Source organism: Silurus meridionalis, chromosome 4, assembly GCF_014805685.1.
Source record: "Silurus meridionalis isolate SWU-2019-XX chromosome 4, ASM1480568v1, whole genome shotgun sequence".
NCBI lineage: Eukaryota > Metazoa > Chordata > Actinopteri > Siluriformes > Siluridae > Silurus > Silurus meridionalis.
In genome coordinates this window covers 26,858,273-26,880,697 of record NC_060887.1, presented here as the reverse complement: position 1 = coordinate 26,880,697, position 22,425 = coordinate 26,858,273, and the positions used below count along the sequence as shown (strand labels likewise).

At 37.5% G+C, this 22,425-nt stretch overlaps 2 protein-coding genes and 1 non-coding gene across 3 annotated transcripts in view; 1 reads left to right on the top strand and 2 right to left on the bottom strand.

Annotated features, from left to right (window-relative positions):
* Positions 1–32: 32 nt before the first annotated feature.
* On the bottom strand, positions 33–2,045 carry LOC124384801 (transmembrane protein 158). The gene has a single exon (XM_046847741.1). The coding sequence runs from the start codon at positions 1,075–1,077 to the stop codon at positions 412–414; it is 666 nt and encodes a 221-aa protein (XP_046703697.1). The 5' UTR covers positions 1,078–2,045; the 3' UTR covers positions 33–411.
* A 9,157-nt stretch (positions 2,046–11,202) lies between these two features.
* lars2 (leucyl-tRNA synthetase 2, mitochondrial) overlaps positions 11,203–22,425 on the top strand; it is a 50,468-nt gene continuing 39,245 nt past the window's right edge. Inside the window, exons 1-3 of the mRNA XM_046846800.1 lie at positions 11,203–11,352; positions 13,513–13,744; positions 20,074–20,202. Of these exons, the coding sequence (XP_046702756.1) occupies positions 11,342–11,352; positions 13,513–13,744; positions 20,074–20,202 (372 nt within the window). The 5' untranslated portion in view covers positions 11,203–11,341. The remainder of the gene's footprint in view (positions 11,353–13,512; positions 13,745–20,073; positions 20,203–22,425) is intronic.
* Positions 20,915–20,986, bottom strand: trnae-cuc. Its single transcript has one exon. It is a non-coding gene; the product is annotated as a tRNA-Glu (tRNA).

The following is a 22,425-nucleotide window of genomic DNA, read 5'->3' as shown; positions in this document are numbered from 1 at the left end:
TTTGGCTCTATTGTTACTCAATTTCCACAAAATGGACTTCCACATTTTATTAGCTTTTACAAATATAAATACAGTAAAGCCAACAAGGACATTTTTTGTGTGTCTTAAAAAATCCCCATAACAAATAAACCGTTTCTACAGTCCTCTCAATAATATGAAGAACGTTTAAGATTAAAAACAATACAAACATTTTTTAAGAGACAGCTGAATAAATATAGGCTAATACTCAGGCCTACTCTCTATTCATAGACCCATTAAAAAAACACATGAAATCTATTTTGCACGTTTTACAGATTCTATAAAGACTTTTTAAACATGATAATATTACTATCTGACCAGAATATCCTATATGCCAATTAACGACATTGGCGCACGGTGAAGGAAGTAAAGCCAGTTTGGTTATAAAAGGGTTTATCTGGGTCTCCGTTGCTCCATTCCGTTGGGTAGGAAGCCCGCGATGATGGGCACCGGCCATATGAGGGCAGCCACGCTCCATATGATAATAACCAGAGTCATGAAGCAGGCGACGAGCGTGGACTCGATGGGTTTCCGATTCAGCCTCCAGCTCCGGTCTCCTTTGAGTTCGTCTAAGGCGAAGTCAAGGCAGCAGAAGTGCACGCTGTCCGCGGTGTCCGGTCTGGATCGGCCGAAGCGCCTGAACCGGGAGAGACCGCATCCAATGCACAGCCTGAACTCCTGCTGTGCGCCCGCGACGCCCACGTGCTCGATGAAAACCGGCGACGCGGCGCGGTTGAAGGCGGCCGAGAAGAACGCCTTCCCGTGGCTGTTGGTGGTGTACACGAGCACGTCGCAGCGCAAGCCCAAGTCTCCGTCCCAGCGCGCCACCAGCTTGGCCGGCAGCCTCTCCACGCTCACGTTGCACCTGGAAGACGCGTCGTCATCCTCGCTTGCTGCCACCGACCTTTTCGAGTAGCCCACCTCCAGGCTGGCCAGAAAGCCGCTGGTGGAGTTGATGGGCGCTGCCACCAGCTTGTCATCGCTCCAGGCCCCCGAACGCGGTGCGAGACCCGCCACGGCGCTCAGGGTGAGCACGAGAGCGGCCGAGCGGCTCAGCATGATGCGGCGCGCCGTGTATCCGAGGGCATGGCGCTCCGGTACCGGGTGCCAAGGCACACTATTCAACTTGTACACTTGCAAAAAAGACGTCAGGTGCGCACGAGCGCGGGGACGTCACATCTCAGCCACATCTCACAGGGGGTTAGTTTTGCGCTGGGGTTGTGACTGTCAGGTTTGCAAAACCAACACAATGATCTGTAGCGGAGCCATTTGAGCGCGCCTCCGGGTTCCTCCAGCCTCCAAAGACAACTCCAGCACCGTGGATTCTGTGTGTGTGTGTGTGTGTGTATGATGAATCAGATAACACATCCTATAAAGGGTGGAGGGAGGCGGAGGAATATAGAAGTCCTCATCCACACACGCCACAATTCACCAACTGACGAGTTCTGTCTCATTCTATACGAGTTCTGTCTCATTTCATAACAGACATGGCACGAACACTAACATCATAAATCTTTTCCACAGCCACATTTCCAAGGAGATTTTAACACAAAAAGCAAATAAGCACGATTAAAAGGTGTTGAATAAATAACCACAGGAATAGATTAGCTCTTACAGTGTTGGATCATTTCCAGATGGAGTGGAAATGAAGTGAATCCAATCCTATAAGTGCCAATCCATGCTATATGTGTTGAAAAATGTGACCTTAGTGATTCTAAAAAAAAAAGCTACTAGTGATTCCCCTTTGTTGGATTACTACATGAAAACAAATCAACAATCACATAATCAATAGTTCAAACTAAGTTTAAAATGTCACAGCCGAGTCACAGATTTTTTAGTTGATCTGGTATATGTGCAAATATGTGCACTAATATATGTATTTGTCCAATTTCCTGCAGCAACATGAAAAGAACGAAACATAGGTTTTGTCCTATGCTTTAAAAGTACTACATTCACTGGCTCCAAGGTTAAAAATGTCTGCATTTCTTGCGTTCTTTTACTTTTACTTAATTACCATTGATTTTTTTTCCCCCCGAGAATAATGGATTAATCTTAGATACTCTGGTGCAGGTATTAATGCTGATTTTTGAAGAAGACCTCATAAATGCACTTGTCTTGATTCCCGTTCATTGCAGAAAAACCTTTAATAATATCTTGCAGACCATCCAGCATCTATCGTCAAAATCACCACAGTGTAAATACATGTGCAGACCACTTTGCTGCAATTACTGCACCAACAGTTTGTGAAGTTTCTCAGAACAGGTCAGGGTCACTTCAAAGCAGGTGTTAAAAACTAATTTGTTTGTGCAGATGTCAGGTCGGATGACCTCAATTTGTAAGCAAATTTGGTTTAAGTGGTCTCCGCATCACCATAAGCAGGCTCTCTGTGCCAAAACTCAATGAGTCTGGAGCAGGTGGCCACTTTAAACACTTTCACATCAACTGCCTTTCAAAATTCCAGATCAGATACATCTGTAGTGTGTCAAAATCTTATATTTCAAAGCAGAATGAGGCTAAACTATAATTCAAATCTAAACACCTGGAAGGAAGACCTTATTTCTGAGCTGGAGGGTGTTGAACCACAGAGGAGATATCTTGGTCTGGACAGATTGCATCATTTGCTCAATGTTCTTTTTGTCTCAAGGTGAAATGACTCCTGGGATCCCTATGTCTGGCTCAATATCTGAAATATATCTCTTAAAAACTTCTAACCACCATCTGTGGAGAACTATATTATGAACTGAAAGACACAGTCTTATAAAAGAGCCACAAATAAACACCATCAAATCATAGCTCCTTATAGATATTTTGATATACTTCTAATATGGACAAAATTAGAAGTGGGGGTTATATTGTAGTTCCAGTGTATAGTGTGTACATGCTGGAAATAAATGTTTCTTTAGGGCCGATATTATTTATCATGTAACATGGTAGCGTGATGCATGGGACAAAATGGGTCAAGCCCCCAAATGGTAAAATAGTAAACTTTTATTGGTTTTAAGAAAACAAATATCACTGGTAAAAAATTACAAATGCACTCCTGAGAGCTCATGTACCACCATTTGCATGTTAAACTTGTGCTACAGTGAACATGTTTGGAAAAATCTAGAAACAGGATCATTCACTCTTTATGTGCATCAAAGTAAAATCATGATAGTGATTCACATGTTTGATATCAAATCCAACGTGTGTGTTTACACTGACTATTTATGAAAAGTTTACCCACACAGCTTAAACATTCAGCAATATCAAAAGGAAACACTTCCCATACAAATTACTTTATCCATTTGTTTAATTCTTGCTAATTACCTAATCAATTATTTTGCCATTAAGACCAGTAAAAGCTATATAATTCATAATTTCAGGCTTAAAATTAAGCCATATATTTTGTCCAGGAGTGTACATAAATTGCATATACATGAGACGGGTGCAATATACAATAAATACACTGGAACTGATCAGTTTATGCAAAAGTAAGAACAGTAAGCCCTAGCTTTCATGTTGCCTGAGGAATATGTATGACATCTGAATGAATTGTTTTTCTCAGTGCTGCTTAAATGGCTTAATTTGTGCTAGAGTCCTGCCTCCTATCGTTTGATGTTTAGGCCAACTGATGTGAAAGACATGGGTCACATTAGCCTACCATTTACACCTGAAAGAAACTCGTTTCTATTTATCTCTGTTGTTTATCAAATTGCTATTCATTATTCCTTATCTTTAGCTCTTTACTCTCTGCCACCTCAACCTCTCCACTAAAAACTCACACACATTGTTCAAATGTTCAGTTTCTGATGGACTCAGACGCTCAGGCAGCCAGCAGAAGCAAAATGTAAATGACTTTTCTTGTTCATTAATTATGCTATAAAAATGTAAATTGGTTCAGTGCCAAAAATGCTAATGGAACAGAGATAAAAAGTCTCTTGTGCCAAGAGAATATAAAAGATTCATTTTCCTAAATGTAGTTCTGCTTTCAAGAAAGAAAATAAAAGACCTTGTGGCTTCTGTGGGTTCCAGTGACTTTTAGAGCAAGGCCACCTCATTTTTTAGCATGGCACATGCAGACACCTGTCTTTATTCGATTCGGGAAACTGAATGACTAAAAGCTTTTTGCTCCAGTGTAAATGAAACTTTAGAAGGTTATTGATTTTCTTTTAGAATTTGTTTTGCAGTAAGAAACACTTTTCAGTCTCTGTCACAGACAATTGTACCTTAAATACACATATGTACTTAACCATTAACATATTTATTGTTGTTTTACAACGTCATGAGAATGCGTATTTGTAAGACTTGTTGTTTCATACATCTTTATGAAATGGTGTGTAAATGTCTATTCAATGCTATACTAGAGACAACAGGCTTGAGACTGTGAAGCTCAGTTGGGGCATGGCCTCTGGAGCACAGTCTCGGTTTATGCACTCTTCCAACACCGTCTTGTAGGTAGTCAAAGGATCCGAACACTAATTAGTAACGTTAATTAGTGAAGGGGCCCTGTTGAGGCAGACCTCCAGAAAGCATAGGGCAGGAAGAGAACAGGAAGAATTCAGAGCACTGGGGAGGTGTTTATCTCTCTCAGGAGTCCTGTCGAGCTGTCAGCCGGATGAGTCATCACAGAACACACAAGTGACAAGTGGCATCAAAAATATGATTACAAACAAACTACACTGACAAATGGTATGCTTTAGTCATGTAGGGATCAGTGAGATAAGAAATAATGTTCCAAATCAGTGTTTGATAGCAACAAAATTTTTAACAATTTTTATTAGATGGAAATAAAGTTTTTGAGGCATCTAAAGTTAGAAAAACGTATATTAAGGTAGAAAACAACTTTTTACATTGAATTTCCAAGCTGAAAATCAAAGTACAAGCATTTGCGCACTTTATGTAAGAGGTGCTCTGACGACTTCTCACTTCTGTCTCAAAAAACATCATTTCCAAATCAAAGTTTGATTGCACTGAAGTGTTTATTTTTCCTTCCACTTCTTCAAATCATGCTTAGTCACTCTAAATTACAGTCTAAACGCATCGATTCTATCCCCAGTGCTCCTTGGATGGGATCTGGATCTCTTGCAACACTGGTTACGATAAATGGTTATCACTAAAGCTGACTGAATAAATAAATATTTTTCGTTTTTTTCTTTGATTTTTATTGTAATGCATGATGCCTGTCAGGCTTTAATCAACTGGAAAAGAGTCTCATATATCCTGCCCTCCGTGGTTCTGTCTGTAAAAGAGAGGACAGTGTACAATACTGGACATGACAGGTCAGGTCATGTCCATTTTCACAAACATCCCATTTCTTGCTCTCTCCCCAACACTTTAGGGTCCCATGTGACTCTTCAAACCAGGTTTGTACCAGCCTTTAAAAAGAAATAAAGGCTGTTTAGAGTACGTGCCCAAACAGATTTCAGGTCTATGTTGCTCATGAAATGATTTCAGAAAACATGCCTCAGCACAGATATTGGAAGAATAGTGTTTGAACAAGAAGAAGTGATGGCAGACTGCAGCTCATTAAGAAGTCATCATAGCAATGAAAAAGAAATGGTTATTTGCAGAGGATGCTCATCAGAGGGAGTCTAATCATTTAGACACGCATTGTAAAATGTTATTATTGAAAATAACATTTTGAAGATGCTTAACTGGGTTAAGGGCCTGTCACTGTACCAATCTAAGCCAATAGTATGCCTCATTACAGCACAAGATTGATGATTATTTCCTTTATTTTATAATGAGGAATTAGGAATTGGTTTTGTCCTCTTTTTTTATTGATTGACATCATCTGGAGACATAAAACTTAGTATGTCAACTCACTGTGTGCGTTTGCCTCAGATCATGTGATATGTTTTATGGTTGATCTGGACAAGTCAGAAAAGGATTACATAATTTTTATTTATTTATTTATTTTTTTTGTTGTGCCACAACCTGATAAAACTACAGTACAGTAGTTTCCTAGTGATTCATGTGATTCAGGCACCTCGGATTTAATATTGACTCAACACTGTCCCACACCATAGAACCTCTTTCTATTTATAACCCAGTGGTGAACAGTCATTATTTAAGATTGATACCAGAATTAGATCTTTGTTACGTAAATCAATAACGAATGTATTCTGACATGTATTGGAATGAGGTTAGTATATTATACTATAGTATACTATGGTACATTTCAGCCTGTGGTTGTGACAGTTAGGATTGTAAATTTTGCAATAATAAAGGTTGTTGCACCGACACGAAATGCTATTTGAGAGGGCTATAATTTTATCAGAGATATAATTTCTTTCCTCTTAGTCTTTTCAGTGGCATTTCATATTGTGCTTTTGTGTGCTTTTTACTCTGTTGTATGACGTGTGAGTTGTACTGCAAGTTTAGTAGGCTGATGTGAAAGCTGTTACTGTATTTTAGCGCTTTCATCTCATCTTAATCTTTTCTCCTCTGCTAGTTTTTCTGTACCGTGTGTTGCAGTTAGATGAAGATGGCAGGGATGGCCTTTTATTCACATGAAAACAGGCAAAGAAAGATTTTCTACTGAATTCACTGAGCAAGCAACGGGGAAGCAGACACATAATCATAATTGCAAGGAAAAGCACAGATAGAAATTGAACATTTCTGTTCATGTCCATAGCCTACTAAACATTTTTTTGGTGTTTTCAGTTGACTTTAGTTGTTGAAAACATCAGGCAAAAAAAACAAGACGATAAATATAAATCCTATCTAATCCGAGATTTTCAAAAAGGTTGTTGCACAGCAGTTATGGTCACATCTACCATACTTGGGAATAACATTTTTTAAGTGTATCAGTCAGGATTTAGGCCTCATCATAGCACAGAGACAGCGAACTTTACTAGAGAACTATACTAGAACTTTAGAACTAAAACTAGAACTTTGCTGGAATGAAGGGAACAGCTCTCTCTTGGCATAGGTCTCATTTGACTGATTGCTATCAGTTTGTTGATGTAAATGGTGAGTTCTCCACACTCTCTGATGTAAAGTTTGGTGTTCTGCAAGGATCTGTCTTAGGCCCAATGCTTTTCACATGCAGCTAGATGTAAACTTTTCAATTACGTAGCATCTCTGGATGGTGTTTCTGTCTCAGTGTGTACAGCAGTCAAAGACCTAGGTGTGATTATTGACCCTAGTCTGTCTGAGTGTTCAAGGAAGTGCATAAATAAGCTTTAGTTTGTTCACAATGCAGCAGCAAGAGTTCTTACTCGATCTAGAAAATATGATTACATCACCCCTGTTTTAATCAGTGGCTCCTAATTAAATCTTGCATTGATTATAAAATGCTACTACTGACGTATAAAGCACTTAACGGTCTCTTGCCGCAGTATCTGAGTGAACTTCTGTACCAATATGATCCCCCACACCTACTTAGATCAAAAGGTGCAGGCTATTTGTTGGTACCTCAAATAACGAAGATTACAGCAGGGGGCAGATCTTTCTCTTATAAAGCCCCACAGTTAAGGAACAGCCTTTCAGTCAGTGTTCGGGACTCAAACACAGTCTCAGTGTTTAATTCAATTCAATTATTTTTTATTTGTATAGCGCTTTTAACAATAAACATTGTCTCAAAGAAGCTTTACACAGATAATGTGATGATTAAAAGTGAATATTTTCTTTATAAGTAAGTTTGTCCCTGATGGGCAAGCCGGTCTCGACTGTGGCAAGGAAAAACTCCCCGAGATGGCATAAGGGAAAAAACCTTAAAAGGAACCAGACTCAAGAGGGAACCCATCCTCATCTGGGTTGCACCGAATGTCCATTTATAGCAGATATACAATGTTGCAGGGTACAGTGATGATGATCCGAAGCGAAAAGTAGACTTGAGTCAGTGTAGCAGACTGTTGACATTAGCTACAAAATAATAATAGAGAATAATACAGTTTAATAAACATATTTATTTAGTCAAGACTTTTATCGGTAGATTTTTCTTAGGTAAAGGAGGGATCATGGAGGGATCATGGATATAAAGTGTTCGGTGAACTGGGATTTTTGTATGCTATCGTCCTCTCACTCTCACAAGTTCACTCAGGTTTGTTGACGGTGGTGTGGTGGGTCGTCTCTTATCCCAGAGATCCCTTATGTCTGTGTTACCTTCTGGCTCTCTCTTTTAGTTATGCTGCCATAGCGAGTCTTGCCCAAGTCCCCAACTGCACAGTGACATTAACTTTCATACAACAATAGGGACACATAATAATACAAATCCTTCTCTTCCTGTCACCCCTCTTCTCTCTCTCTCTCTCTCTCTCTCTCTCTCTCTCTCTCTCTCTCTCTCTCTCTCTCTCTCATTAAACATGCTCCTAAGGTTCCAGTGACCACTGTTCCTGCCCCTCTCTTCTCCTCAGATCTACCCAGTTTGTCCAGGTCTGCCTCTGGATGGTGCCCTGGGGATCCATAAAATTACAGAGTAAGAACAGGAGCTTTGAAGATGGATTTGGATTGTAGTTAATGTCAACAGTCTGCTACACTGACTCAGGACTACAGTTTGCATCTGATCACCATCACTGCACACCTCAACATTGCTTATCTGTAATAAATGGACATTCAGACAATGGACACAAAGAATACTGGCTTATCTCTAATAGAGACATTTCTCTCAAAAGAAAATGTTAAGATTTGTGTTTAGATTTGCCTTATTGCTGTGACATGCTGAATGTCCCTAGCTTTTTGCTCTAACGTGTTTGCTTCTCTTCAGCTTCACAAATCTAAACCCTTCAACTGAAAACAGTCTGGTGTTGTACAGATAAAAGGGTTGCTAAGGTAACAGGCCAAATTGTCCAGTGTTGGATTTTCATGGCTGACAGATATTACACTAAACTGAACATAAAATAAACCTGACAAACTTCACATGAAAGTATTTTTTGTGCTGTCAATCATACATGCCTCACTGTAAGCACAATAACCATGATGTATATTTGGATTTAATTGTTACATGTGGTCTATTGATTGTTACTGTGATCTCTGCCAATTCTGCACATAATGACACTCTACAGCCTGCACATAAAGCACTATTTACTTCTGGGCCATTTTTTAATTAGGTGTACATTAAACATATTAGAGAAAGATCCCATATATTCTTAATATTGGGTTGCAAACAAAAACATTAGCCAGAAAAGTCAGAAATATTCAGTATGTAATATAAATTTTTTTATTTATCAAATTCAATGCTCACCTTCTCAAATAAAGTACAGATTTATTTACAGGCAAATGAAAAGCAGTATATAAGTCTCCTACTCTTCTGAAAACCTCTTACAGCTTTTCCCAGCTGTTTGGAGCATTTCTTGTATCATCCTTAATATTTGCAAAGCAGTAAGTGGATTCCTTAAAACAATGTGTACAAACAGCAAAAATCATTGGATTTCTTGCAAAAGCCTATACTTTTCTCAAGATCCCTTAGTTCATCTCTTAAAGTATTTGTGTCAATGAGCATCTTATTCCCATCAGAATAAAGTCCCTTTGTCATTGTTCACAAAAAAGATTATCAAAATGTTTAATCATGTTGTCAGTATGATGGTGCAAAATTTCAGGATTTCTTGATATAAACTACAGTTTGCATCACAACAACTGAAAATGCACAGCATTTGAATTCCTTCTGTTTGGCATCTGTGAATTTCAGCAGCACAAATCCATTCACAGCTTTTCTCAGTTGCTTTTGAGCGTTTCTAAAATCAGAAATGAAATTCTCAAAACCATTTGTTCAACCTCCACATCATTTAGTCATTTGTGCTCATCATAAGAACATTTCTTGTTGCTTTGATCAAATTGCGAATGCTTTTGTACAGTGATTTTTTATTTGATTATCTACAATATCTGTTTCCTACATTATCAGTTGTTTATGGTATGTTGATAAAATGTGAATTGAATTGATGAATTATGCAGATGATTTTGGAATGTCACTAATGAAGGCGAGTGAACGGCATCAGATCAACTAATATTTTGAAAGATTTTAGATGACAGATGATAACAATTGGTTTAACCATTTCGCATTCAATGACTTATACAATGAACTAATGCCAAGGTGTTTTGGGGGTTAAAACTATTCAGGTGAAACCATTATAATATATTTTAAACAACATGACATAAACAACTGATAATGTAGGAAACAGCAGACACTTGTACACAATTGATTGAATGAATGTACAAAAGCATTCACAATTTGATCAAAGCAACAATAAATGTTGTTATGATGAGCACAAATGACTAAATTATGTGGAGGTTGAACAAGTAGTTTGAGAATTTCATTTCTGATCTGAGAAACGCTCCAAAGCAACTAAGAAAAACTGTGTGTGTGTGTGTTTATTATTTCACTATATGATGGAGCTGTGCCTTAGGTAACGTCAATGCCAAAGGTAAGGCCAGAAAGCTCTGAATCTGTTTGTGATTATGTAAATGAAAATGTCAGACTGTGCTTTGATTCATATGAAAACAGTCAATCAGTGATATCACACTCAATACAGTGAGCAAGCAACACATTATTTTAAGACTGTTGTTTTGCAGCAAAAGATCTTGGCATTTTCTCGGGAGACAAATTCATTCTTTTATTATAAACACACAAAATAATTAAATATTATGGGAACAAAACTACTGTAATAATGACTATGTCGATAGATAGATAGATAGATAGATAGATAGATAGATAGATAGATAGATAGATAGATAGATAGATAGATAGATAGATAGATAGATAGATAGATAGATAGATAGATAGATAGATAGGGTAAACAGTATATGCAGTGCATAAGGGCGCCATTGCAGGTGTATTTATTATTGTGTTTACCTTTTTTGGGAGAGAATCTGGAGCCAACCAGATATATTTACATCCATGTAAATTGTCCAAACCACCCAAAATGCTTTAGTCAATTTAGAGATGGAGCAGCTTAACTCTGCATCTCTTCTTGATCATTGAGCTCAACACCTATTATATATCTATTTATACAGTCATTGGGTGTAGGAAAAATATTAAATTAGAAACATTATATATATATATATATATATATATATATATATATATATATATATATATATATATATATATATTTTTTTTTTTTACGTACACATTTCTTTAAACAAACAAACACCAACAAAATCACAGCAATTTACAGCATTTGAGACATTAACAATCAAACGTCTCTTTGGGATCAATAGAAAGGCGCCGCACTGAGGTTGTCTTTGTAAAGAAACTAATAAAGTTTTATTTGAACAATATGGCGGCGCCCTGTTCTCGGTGTGAGTACAGTCTGATCTGCCAGTGACAAATATTAACCGAGCGTGATATGGATTGGACATGAATTAATATAGTCTACGTGACTCAGGATATTCCTCGGCAATGGCGCTATTGTGAGTAACGTGGTTTGTTATATTGTGTTGATGTGATGGCTGATGATGTGATAGTGTTTTCTGCAGCTGATCCTGACATCCTCTGCTCCTTTTCCCCCCCTGCAATTGAATGACAAACTTGTAAAATCAAATGAATGCAGTAAAGACCAAAAAGTGCAGCTTTTGGACCATAAAAGCAAACAGAATAAGAAAAGATTGGTTTAAGCTGTATGTTATTGAACGCTCTAAAACACTATAAAAATTCACATACACCCCATTCAATCATTTGGTTATCTGTGTGGTCCCTGCAGTCAATGTGTCTGCAGTCAGTGTATCTGTTATGCCAGAAATTAAAATAATCATAATTAACTCTATATTAAAATGAAGATTAACCATGAGACTATGGTATACTCAATGATATGCATCATGCTTATTAAAGGTACTATGTCGATTAAAGACGTATTTGTTTAATTTGTAAATATCGTGTCTCGATGCTGCTAAGCTGTTGTGACAATATCAGTTCAATTTATTAGCTTTTTTTTTTTATAAAGATCTGTACCCATAGCAACCAACTCTCTCTCTCTCTCTCTCTCTCTCTCTCTCTCTCTCTATCACTCACTGTGTGTCTGTGTTTAACTCTCTCTTTTATATACACATCATTCTTTCATACACATTTAAAGACACACATTTTCCTTCTTTATTTTTCCCTGTTTTACTTTTATTCTTCCTCCCTGACTCCCTCTCTTGGTACAAAATTCAGCTGGACCACTCAGCTGTGATGCAGAGCTGCGACTCGAAGCTTGTGGGCGTTTTAGTTGAGAATTGTTGTGGCAAAAACACCTTTTATCCTCAGTAATTCAGTGCTGGTGGAAAAAACCCAAAAACAATTCCAGTCAAGATCAGTATTTAATGTTAAGGTAGCAGAGGATGTTTTTGTGTATGATTCGATCCACCTGTAGAGGATATGGGAGTTTTAGTGTAAAAACTGTGCTTCAGGCACTTTGTTCCCCTTTGAACCTAATTTGAACAGAAGGAAAAAAAAGTAATGGAAATTGTAAAGGCTAATTAAAAAAAAGTCAATTTCCTTTTATGATCCCTTAAGAATAGTGATTGTTACTGCTTTATTATTTAATTTCTAGTTTCCAAGGTGATTGCTTAATAATTCCTTTACAGTATCCCATGTTGCCATAGTGACACACAGTGATGAGACTGGGTTTAGTGCCTGTTGGTTGAGTGTGTTGACGTGTTTGTGATGGTGGAGGATTTACAGTGCAGTAGTTCGATGTGTTTGCTGATGCTTTTCTGATCATAGAGTAAGACTATCATTTCATTTTTGTGAAAAGTTTTAAGTGTTTACAGAGTAATAGATAAATGAAGGAGAATGTTTTCATTCCTAAATTGGAATGCACAGATCAGGCCAGAGTATAAGTGAATCCGCTGCATATTAATAACAGGTCGTTCACACTCTGGTTCACCCTTTGGCAAATTTATCACTGGGCCATGGCATGATACTTGGAGGTTCATAAATTCAAAATGTTTTTTCATTTGGTATGAGGGTATTGTGGAATTCCAGGGATTGAGTTCTTTAGTTCAATAATTCAGTGTCCATCAAGTGAGCATTTAAAAACTGCCACCATTTCTAGATTATAAGAGCACCTTTTTACTTTCTACAAAGTAGCAGCTACTTTATATGCTTTTGTATTACTTTTGGATCTCTCATGTGTCTAAAATATCAGGCTTTCTAAAAATGGTCAAAGTTGGTGATATTATATGTCATATATACATTGAATTTCTTTCTTCGCATATTAAAGCGGTGATAGGAAGCTGGGGTTAGAGCACAGGGTCAGCCATGATACAGCGCCCCTGGTGCACAGAGGGTTAAAGCTTCCTTATTCTGTTCCTTCTTGAATGTAATAATAACATAATAAATGATGAGATATTCTGTAAGGGGAAAATTATAAACAGTGGGTGGTTTGCTGTACATCTTATTCTTCTTATACTACAAAAATTTGGTAGCAGCTACATTTTTTTTCATTAAACAATCATGTCAAACTTGTGTATTTTAATCGCAGTGTCAGGGTTTTTACTTAGTTAAATAACAACAAATATTATTAATATTCTATGCCATACTTAATTTCTTTTGTACTGTATATGCTAACGGCTTTTCTTTGTCTGTTCCAGGTTCACGATGCCTTGCCAGGGTGCTATGTATTCTGTGGGACTGTTGAAGCGAGTGGGATGCCTACATCCTTGGTTCGTCCAGGCCACGTCTGCCATCAGGCCTGGCATTCGGAGTGTGTTTAGTGAAAGTGGAGTGTGGGAGAGAGACTACAGGGCAGACACCAGGCGAAGGGCGGAGAATTGGTGGCATCCGCGCATCCAAGAGCAATGGCAAAAGGACATGAAGGAGCAGGTAAATCACTGAATCACATTATGTCAGCAGTTATCAAGGTTATAATTGAAAGAAAGGTTTATATTGTAATCCATTCATTATCAGGTATAATTAGCTTCATTCTTCAACTTATTTTCAAAATCTGTTCAGCTACTCATGGATTTCTGTGAATTTACACTTTGCAGGAATGTGCTGGAAAAGTGTTCACATTACACTCTCCCTCCCAGATCTTTACTTTGTCGTCCTAGTTCTTGTATTTTCATTGTGAACACACTGACAAATCAGCCAATCAGAGTGGGTTGGAAGTTTTGACAAGTTTTGACCCACTTACAACTGTAAGGGTGTTTGGCTTACACTTACAGGTGCATCTCAATAAATTAGAATACAATATAATATTTATTCATTTTAGTAATTCAATACAAAAAGTGAAACTTGTATATTATATAGATTCATCACACAGAGACTGATATATTTCAAGTGTTTATTTCTTTACATTTTTATTATTATGGCTTGCAACTTATGAAAACCCAATATTCAGAATTTAAGAAAATTAGAAAATTGTGAAAAAGTTTAATATTGGAGACTCGTGGTGTCAACAGCTCATTAAACCCAAACACCTGCAAAGGTTTTCTGAGCCTTTTAAATGGTGTCTCAGTCTGGTTCAGGCTACACAATCATAGGGAAGACTGCTGACTTGACAGTTCATGACTTTGATCATTGACACCCTGCACATGGAGGGTAAGACACAAAAGGTCATTGCTAAAGAAGCTGCTGTTCACAGAGTGCTGTATCCAAGCACATTAATGAAAAGTTAAATGGCAGAAAAAATGTGGTAGAAAAGGTGAAAGGAGCTCATAAAAGAATTTGGGGAGTTTCACAAAGAGTGGACTGCATTTGGAGTCAGTGCTTCAAGAGCCTTCACACACAGACGTATACATGAGCTACAACTGACGCATTTCTTGTGTCCAAGCCACTCCTGAACCAGAGACAATGTCAGAGGTGTCTTACCTGGGCAAAGGACAAAAAGGACTGGACTGTTGCTCAGTTGACCAAAGTCGTCTTTTCAGATGAAAGGAAAGAAAATTTTGCATTTCAAGGTCCCAGAGTCTGAAGGAAGAGAGGAGAGGCACAGAATCCAAGTTGCTTGAGGTTCAGTGTAAAGTTTGCACAGTCAGTCTTGGTTTGGGGAGTCATGTCATCTGCTGGTAGTGGTTTAATCTGTGTTTTATCAGGTCCAAGGTCAGCACAGCCATTTACCAGGAAGTTTTAGAGTGCTACATGTTTCCCTCTGCTGACCAGCTTAATGGAGATGCTGATTTCAATTTTCAACAGGACTTTTGGTTTACCTGGTTCAAGGACCATGGTATCCTTGTGCTTGATTGGCCAGCAAACTCACCTGACCTAAACCCCATAGAGAATCTATGGGGTATTGTAAAGAGAAAGATATGAGACACCAGACCCAACAACATAGAAGAGCTGAAGACCGCTATCAGAGCACCCTGGGCTTCCATAACAGCAGCGCCACAGACCGATCGCCTCGCATGCCACGGCAGTAACTCATGCAAAAGGAGCCCCAACCGAGTATTGAGTTCTGTGCATGTTCATACTTTTCACTAGTCTAACATTTCTGTCTTAAAAATATTTAATATTCAAATTTTCTGATATACTGAACATTGGGGTTTTATTAGCTGTAAGCCATAATCATCAAAATTAAATAAACAAACACTTGAAATATATCAGTCTGTGTTTAATGAATGTATATAATGAGTTTCACTTTTTGTGTTGAATTACTAAAATAAATCAACTCTTTAATGATGTTCTAATTGATTGAGATGCACCTGTAGTCTACAGCTTTTATCATTGTGAAATGGGTTTAATCTAAAACCTTTTTTTGTCATTTTAACTGTAAATTAAATACTGTAGAACAGATTTACAGTGTGGTCAAAAGTTATTAGGTTCCTTCTGTTATGTTAAAAGATTTTATTGTAGATTTTGTTTAAAATGTATGAAATCAAAATTTTTTTAATTTTATAAATCAATCCATAATGAGAATGCAAAAACATGCTTTTAACATATAAAAGATTTGACCAGACACCCAATGTTTACTCTAAAAGAGTCTTTAGCAGAGATGGAAGAACCAGAATAATAACCATCTCAGACATACTTCAGCAATCAGGACTTTATGATAGAGTGGTCAGGCAGAAGCCATTTCTAAGTAAAACATGTATAACATGTTCGGCAATTAAATGCATGTTTAAAAAAAAAGATTGTCCTGATGAGACAGTAATATAACTTTCTGAGGTGAACTTGAAACACTTTGTTTGGAGAGAAAAAAATGGTGGGAAGAAATTAAGTACAAAACCATTGTAACTGTACTTACCGTATTTTTCGGACTATAAGCCGCTACATTTTTCCCACGTTTTGAACCCCGCGGCTTAAACGACGAAGCGGCTTATTTATGAATTTTTCCTGGGTTTTTCCCGGTTTCACAAACTTCAAGCCAAAAAACTGAGCGACATAACATTAGACCAATGAAATTTCGAACGGAAACGAAAAAACGCACCTCACCTGTGTTCTGAGCTGCACGGCATCGGGAGAAAAAACTTATTTTTTTTTTACGCACGACCATGCCAAAAGATATACTCCCGAGAGAAGTAGTTGTGAAAGGAAGGAGGAAGACAGTGAACAATGACTTTTTTGGTTGGCTACTGCAACAGAAATCATATAAGCACAGACAGGTTTCCAAAACTCGTGCTTTTTTATTTTTCTTGGCAACAGCATTATGGGTTAGTCAAAGAAACTTAGAAATGAGCATCAGAAAATAATAAGGACATATTCCTCGGTCTTGCACACATGCAGTAATAGCGGAAAAATGCGGCGGCAGGCTATTCCCAAATGCCGCTCTGCTCTTAAAGGAGCCACAACATATTTCACCTGTTACACCGTGTAACAGACACTGTCTTTCATTAAAGTTTATTAGTTTCAGTGTAGACAGCTTATAGACAGGTGCGGCTTATTTATGTTTAAAAAAAAAATCTTTGTCAAATTCAGTGGGTGCGGCTTTTATATGGGTGCGCTTTATAGTCCGGAAATCACGGTAAGTGATTTTTCTTGTATCAGTACTTTACTTCACTATTTATTTCAGCTTTTTACTTTCACTCATAGATTTTTTTTTACACAAATATCTGTACTTTCTACTTCTTATATATTTTAGTTTTAATCTATTTGATGACATGATCAATATTTTTTCTTCTCATTGCTCGTTTTTAGCCCATCAACCTATTTATTGTCATAGCACCACTTTTTCAATCTACCACTGGTGTATTATTTCCTGATTCTCACACACCACAGACGTAGACTACCGTAACTTACAGAATATAAAGCGCACCCATATATAAGCCGCACCCACTGAATTTTACAAATATTTTGATTTTTAACATAAATAAGCCGCACCTGTCTATAAGCCGTCTACACTAATGTACTTTACACAGGCTTTAACGAAAGACACGTTTCACACGGTGTAACGGGTGAAATATGTTGCGCTTCCTTTAGGAGCATAGCGGTATTTTGGGAATAGCCTGGCACAGCATTCTTCCGGTATTACTGCGTGTGTTCAAGACGAGGATTATGTCCTTATAAAAAAGCTCGAGTTTTGGAAACCTGTCTGTGCTTATATGATTTCTGTTGCAACTGGAGTTACAACTTGAGCTCTCCCTTAACCCAGACTCAACGCGCTACAACGGCTTGTATCTAAACAGTAGCCTACCAAGAAAGTCATTGTTCACTGTCTTCCTCCTTCCTTTCACAACTACAGTGGTACCTTGACCTACTCATAATTTTATTTTCATGGTGTGCCACATTTTAATCTATACTGCAGGCAGGCCAGTTCAACAACTGGATTCTTCTACTTTGAAGCCATGCTGTTGTAATAGATACAGTATGCAGATTAGCATTGTCTTGTTAAAAATATGTTTCAAATTTCTTGACACATAATCATCGAATAAAAAATAATTTTTAATGTGTTTTCTTAAAAGTTAACATTTCCTCAGTTTAAACATTGTATATGTTTTCTATATTCTATTGTGAATAAAATATCGGTTCAAGAAATTAGCAAATCATTGCATTCTGTTTTTATTTACATTTTACTCGAGTATTCGAGTAATTCAATAGTGCATGAAATCCTGATTTACGGGATTAGCGAGCAAGCAAGTAATACTTCTTTGTCTTTCTACACCACTTGCTTTCTGATAGAAAAAGGGCACACAAAGAACATTCTAGTATGGTTCTGTAGTTTATAATATGAAATGGTTGAGGACAAGTTCAGTGGTAAAGAATGTCTATTGGGAAGTATGAGAACACATTTCATTTAAATATCACATAAGACAAACAGCCTATTTGTGTATGTTCTAGTTCTCCATGCTGGTGTAATGGGTATCATTACCATAAACACACTTTGCTCTGCAATTACAGGCTGCGTAATCAGAGCACTGTTGTAGATTATGATTTTAATGGATTTTGTACAGATGAGGGCTCACGTTTACATGCAACTTGCATCTCACAGAGGCATGTGGGTCAAACTAAAACCATATATGTTGCAAGAAATAATTATGGTGTGTTTTGTGGACACCTGACCATAAGAATTGTGTTTTTTGTGTTTAGTTTTGCATCCCATTCCACATTTAGTCCACGTTTACTGTTGCAACAACCTTTACTTTTCTTGGAAGATGTTCCACCAAATTTGGTATTGTGCTTCTGGAGATTTGTGCTCATTCACCCACAAGGGCATTAGTAAAGTAAGCTACTGAGGTAGGGTGAGGAGACCTGGTGTGCAGTCTATATTTTAGTTTATCCCAACAGTATTCAACAGGGTTGAGGTCTAAGCAGGTGACTCAAGATCTTCCTTTCCAAATCATGTAAACTATTTCTTCATGGGGGTCTTTTCGTGCATAGGGGCATTGTCCTGCTGGCACAGATCAAGTGAAGTGAAGATTTAATGCCATATCCAAATATACCCAATACAATTGTGTCCAATTAAACTTTGTGGTAACAGTTTGGAGAAGAAGCACATATGGCTGGTAAAGTCAGATGTCCCAATTAGTATTGTTTAATGTAGATGGCCTTGAAAGATGTTTATGTGGAAAGTAAACGGGTTCCTCCGATCTGCTCCGATAATTCATATATCTACAAAAGAAGATAAGCACAATGGACAGTGAATACACCTTAACATTCTACTTTGATGATGCGCCTCTAATATATCCATTTAAATAATCATTTAATTTTTTTATACTTCATTTGTCTTTCAGAAAAAAAAATCCTAACCTGACTCTGTAAAAGATGAATAGCTTGTTTGTAGTGTTAGTCTGTAATTAATGTCATGGTCACTGCTTTTTCTAAAAAAAAAAAAAAAAACTTTATCCCTTACAGCTATCTCCAGATCATTAAAGCCTTCTGACATATATAAATGGTTCTCCGGTCTGCCTGAAGTTTCATGTGGTGTTTCATTTATTTTGGATAGTGTAGTGTGCTTTTCTCACCGTGTGTGAAAGAAAGGGACTCATCTAATACGTGTGATACTGCACTGCCATGCCATTATCTCTGAAATTCTGAATGAACCACTGTCAAAAGGTTTAGTTACACTTTCAACCCACATTTAATTCTAAACTGAGGTGTTTTTCCCCTGTCACATGTAGTATTTTGCTGAGAATTTAGTGCAGATCTTTTACAAAGCTTGTGCTGGAGCAGTTTTACTGTCGTTTTAGAAGCCTGTGAATAATTCAGGCGTCTCATGACCTGAGCTGATTAATGCTTCCTGAACCAGCAGCCTTCTTCAAGCCTTTATGAATCATTAAAAGTTCTTAAAGTGTGTGCGTGTGTGTGTGTGTGTGTGTGTGTGTGTGTCTCTCTGTCTCTCTGTCTCTCTGTCTGTCTTTACAAGATCACATCTATATGCATGATAACACCATTTTGCAGATTTGCATTACATAAAACGTGCGTTTTTTTTAGATGACGGCTTACCACGTAACAAATGTAAATGAAAAAGCCATAAATAAACTGAATGAAGGATTCCGAATATTTTTACAGGTTTGATGATGAATGCTGGAACAACCTTGTTAAAATCTCCATTTGTTTGCATGAAGTCTCTCTTCATTTCAATAACCTTGTCTCTCAGTGTGTCTGAGTTTGCTGTTTTTGGTTACTTTATTCACTTGAAACTTAAAGTAGACAGGTAGTCAGTTTTCCTCTTTGTGCATTTCAGTTATGAGATGTTTGCCAAAGTATCATATGGCAGCGACATGCAATATATAGAAAGTTTAAACTTGCTTTAATATTTCTTTTCTTTTGTTATTCAGTGCACCAAGAAGAAGTTTTATGTCCTGTCAATGTTTCCCTACCCATCTGGACGTCTGCACATGGGTCATGTGAGGGTCTACACCATCAGTGACACCATTGCCCACTTTCAACGCATGAGAGGTCATAAGGTAGCTGCTATATGGACAATTTGCACAAAAACTTGTATTATTCACTTTGACTTTCACACTCACAGCCACAGAAACACACACACACACACACACACACACACACACACACACACACACACACACACACACACACAGCATGACTCACCTTTTTGATCCTGGTATAAAATTGTATGTACTGTATTATGTCAAAATATATATGGGATTATATACTGTGTGTGTGTACTATACATAATGTACAGTATATACATAATGTTTGTTTTGCTTGGTTGAAAGCTTTTTTGCAAACTGTGCTTTAAATTGACAGTGTAGGTGTTTGTGCTAATATCTCTTGATCATGGTGATTGCAAGTTAGAGGCATCTGTATAAATGGAAGAAATGTGAACTCACACTTCTGATTACTAGTCCGCTTATTAAAATGTTAAGACTGGTCTCTAACATCTATAGCATTTTATCATTAGCTTGATACACAGTCTCCTCCAGTATTGGAACAACATTTCAGCATTCGTTTCCTGAAATTTACCTCTGTGTTTAACAGCTTTTTTGAATAAACTATTTGTATGTAAAAACTTTGGGGCTTTTCCCATCAGGGTTCGCCACAGCGGATCATCCACAGGTTTTATTTGGCACATGTTTTTATGCTGGATGCCCTTCCTAACGCAACCCTCCCCATTTATCCGGGCTTGGGACCGGCACTAAGAGTGGCTGGGGTTGGTTCCCTGGCCGGGGATCGAACCCGGGCCGCAGCGGTGAGAGCGCCGCATCCTAACCACTAGACCACCAGGGAAACTACTTGTATGTGATTACAAAAATTGGAAAAAGGTGTTAATATTTGCCCAGGTGTACTTTTGTTGGAGCTCTAGGTTTCACCTGTGAAGATGATTGTTTTTGTTGTTTAAAAAAAGGATAAATCAACATTTTTTATGGGAGAAAAAGCGAGCCATTTAAAAATGCTTATGCAAAGGTCATAACCGATACAACAAATTGTCATGTCCTGAAAATGAAATAAAACACTTGCATAATAACAGCCATTTATGAAACGGGTTGGCCAATGATAACAATAGCGGTTAATGTCAACCATTGTAAGAGCTCTTATGTGTTTGTCTGGTTTCACTTTGCTGAACAGTTTTCTATATTAGCCACAGTGTCACTACCTGTCTGTCTAGCTCTCTTACCTCTCACCTTCTCATCTTTATACTCTACTACAACAGTTCTGTTTAATGCCATCAAAGCTTCAACTTCCATGCTAATACCACTAACACAATCATAATGCTTGCTAGCTGAGTCAAATCTGTTGTATCTTTACACAACTGTCATCCAGCTGAGTTCAACATTTGCTGTTTCCTCCAATTTAACATTGGGATTCTCATGGAAGTGAAAAGTATAGGTGAGAATTAACTGTAAAAAAAAAAAAAAAAAAAGAGCTCTTGTTGCTGCTAGTTTTTAGGAAATAACACTAAAAACTAATCATTATTCATTCTGTTTGAGCTTGGTTATTTTTTTTCCCTCACTAATAAATGCCATTGTTACTGTGTTAGCAATGTCCTCTAGTGACAGTCCTGCACACAAAAATCTCACAGGAATAAGGACAAACGTAAAATAAATAAATAAATAAAACACGTTGGTACTATTAGTAACAAAGCTTTTCCAATTGAGGCCAATCTACAAAGCACTCATCAGATGCAAACTACTCATCAGCACTAAGAATCAGAAGGCTATTAGCAAAGAAATACATTAACAGAGAAATTCATCCAGTCAAATTGGTAGCATCTTTATCATGCATCAAAAGAATGACTCGAAACATGCTACAAACACAACAAAAGATGTAATCAGGGGAAATTAAGCTGCGTTTCAACTCCTAAAATTGAGACTAAAGTGAGAACCCCCCGCCCCCCTGCAAATATCTGTAAAAAGCTGAAATTCTATCTATCTTGACATTCAATGTTTTTAACTAACAACCCAAATGTCTTCAGTGGATAGCAAAAAAACAATAGAACTTTGACATTTCAAATGTTTTCAGAGAGGGCTGTATTTATTACATAATTCTGTAATGCATTTTTTCTTCCCACTTTTTTTTTTGTTGTTACTCAACCTGGATTTCAAACACATCCTCAGTTTGGCCTTTAAATGATCTCATTATCCAGTGCTGTCCGCTCCATGCTCATGTCAGGGACATGCAGCAGCTGCTGGGCTTTGTAAATGCAGCGCTTTGTATAGGTGATGGCT

Coding starts and splice junctions, on each gene's coding strand:
- LOC124384801 (XM_046847741.1), bottom strand. CDS start 1,077: ATGCTGAGCCGCTCGGCCGCTCTCGTGCTCACCCTGAGCGCCGTGGCG.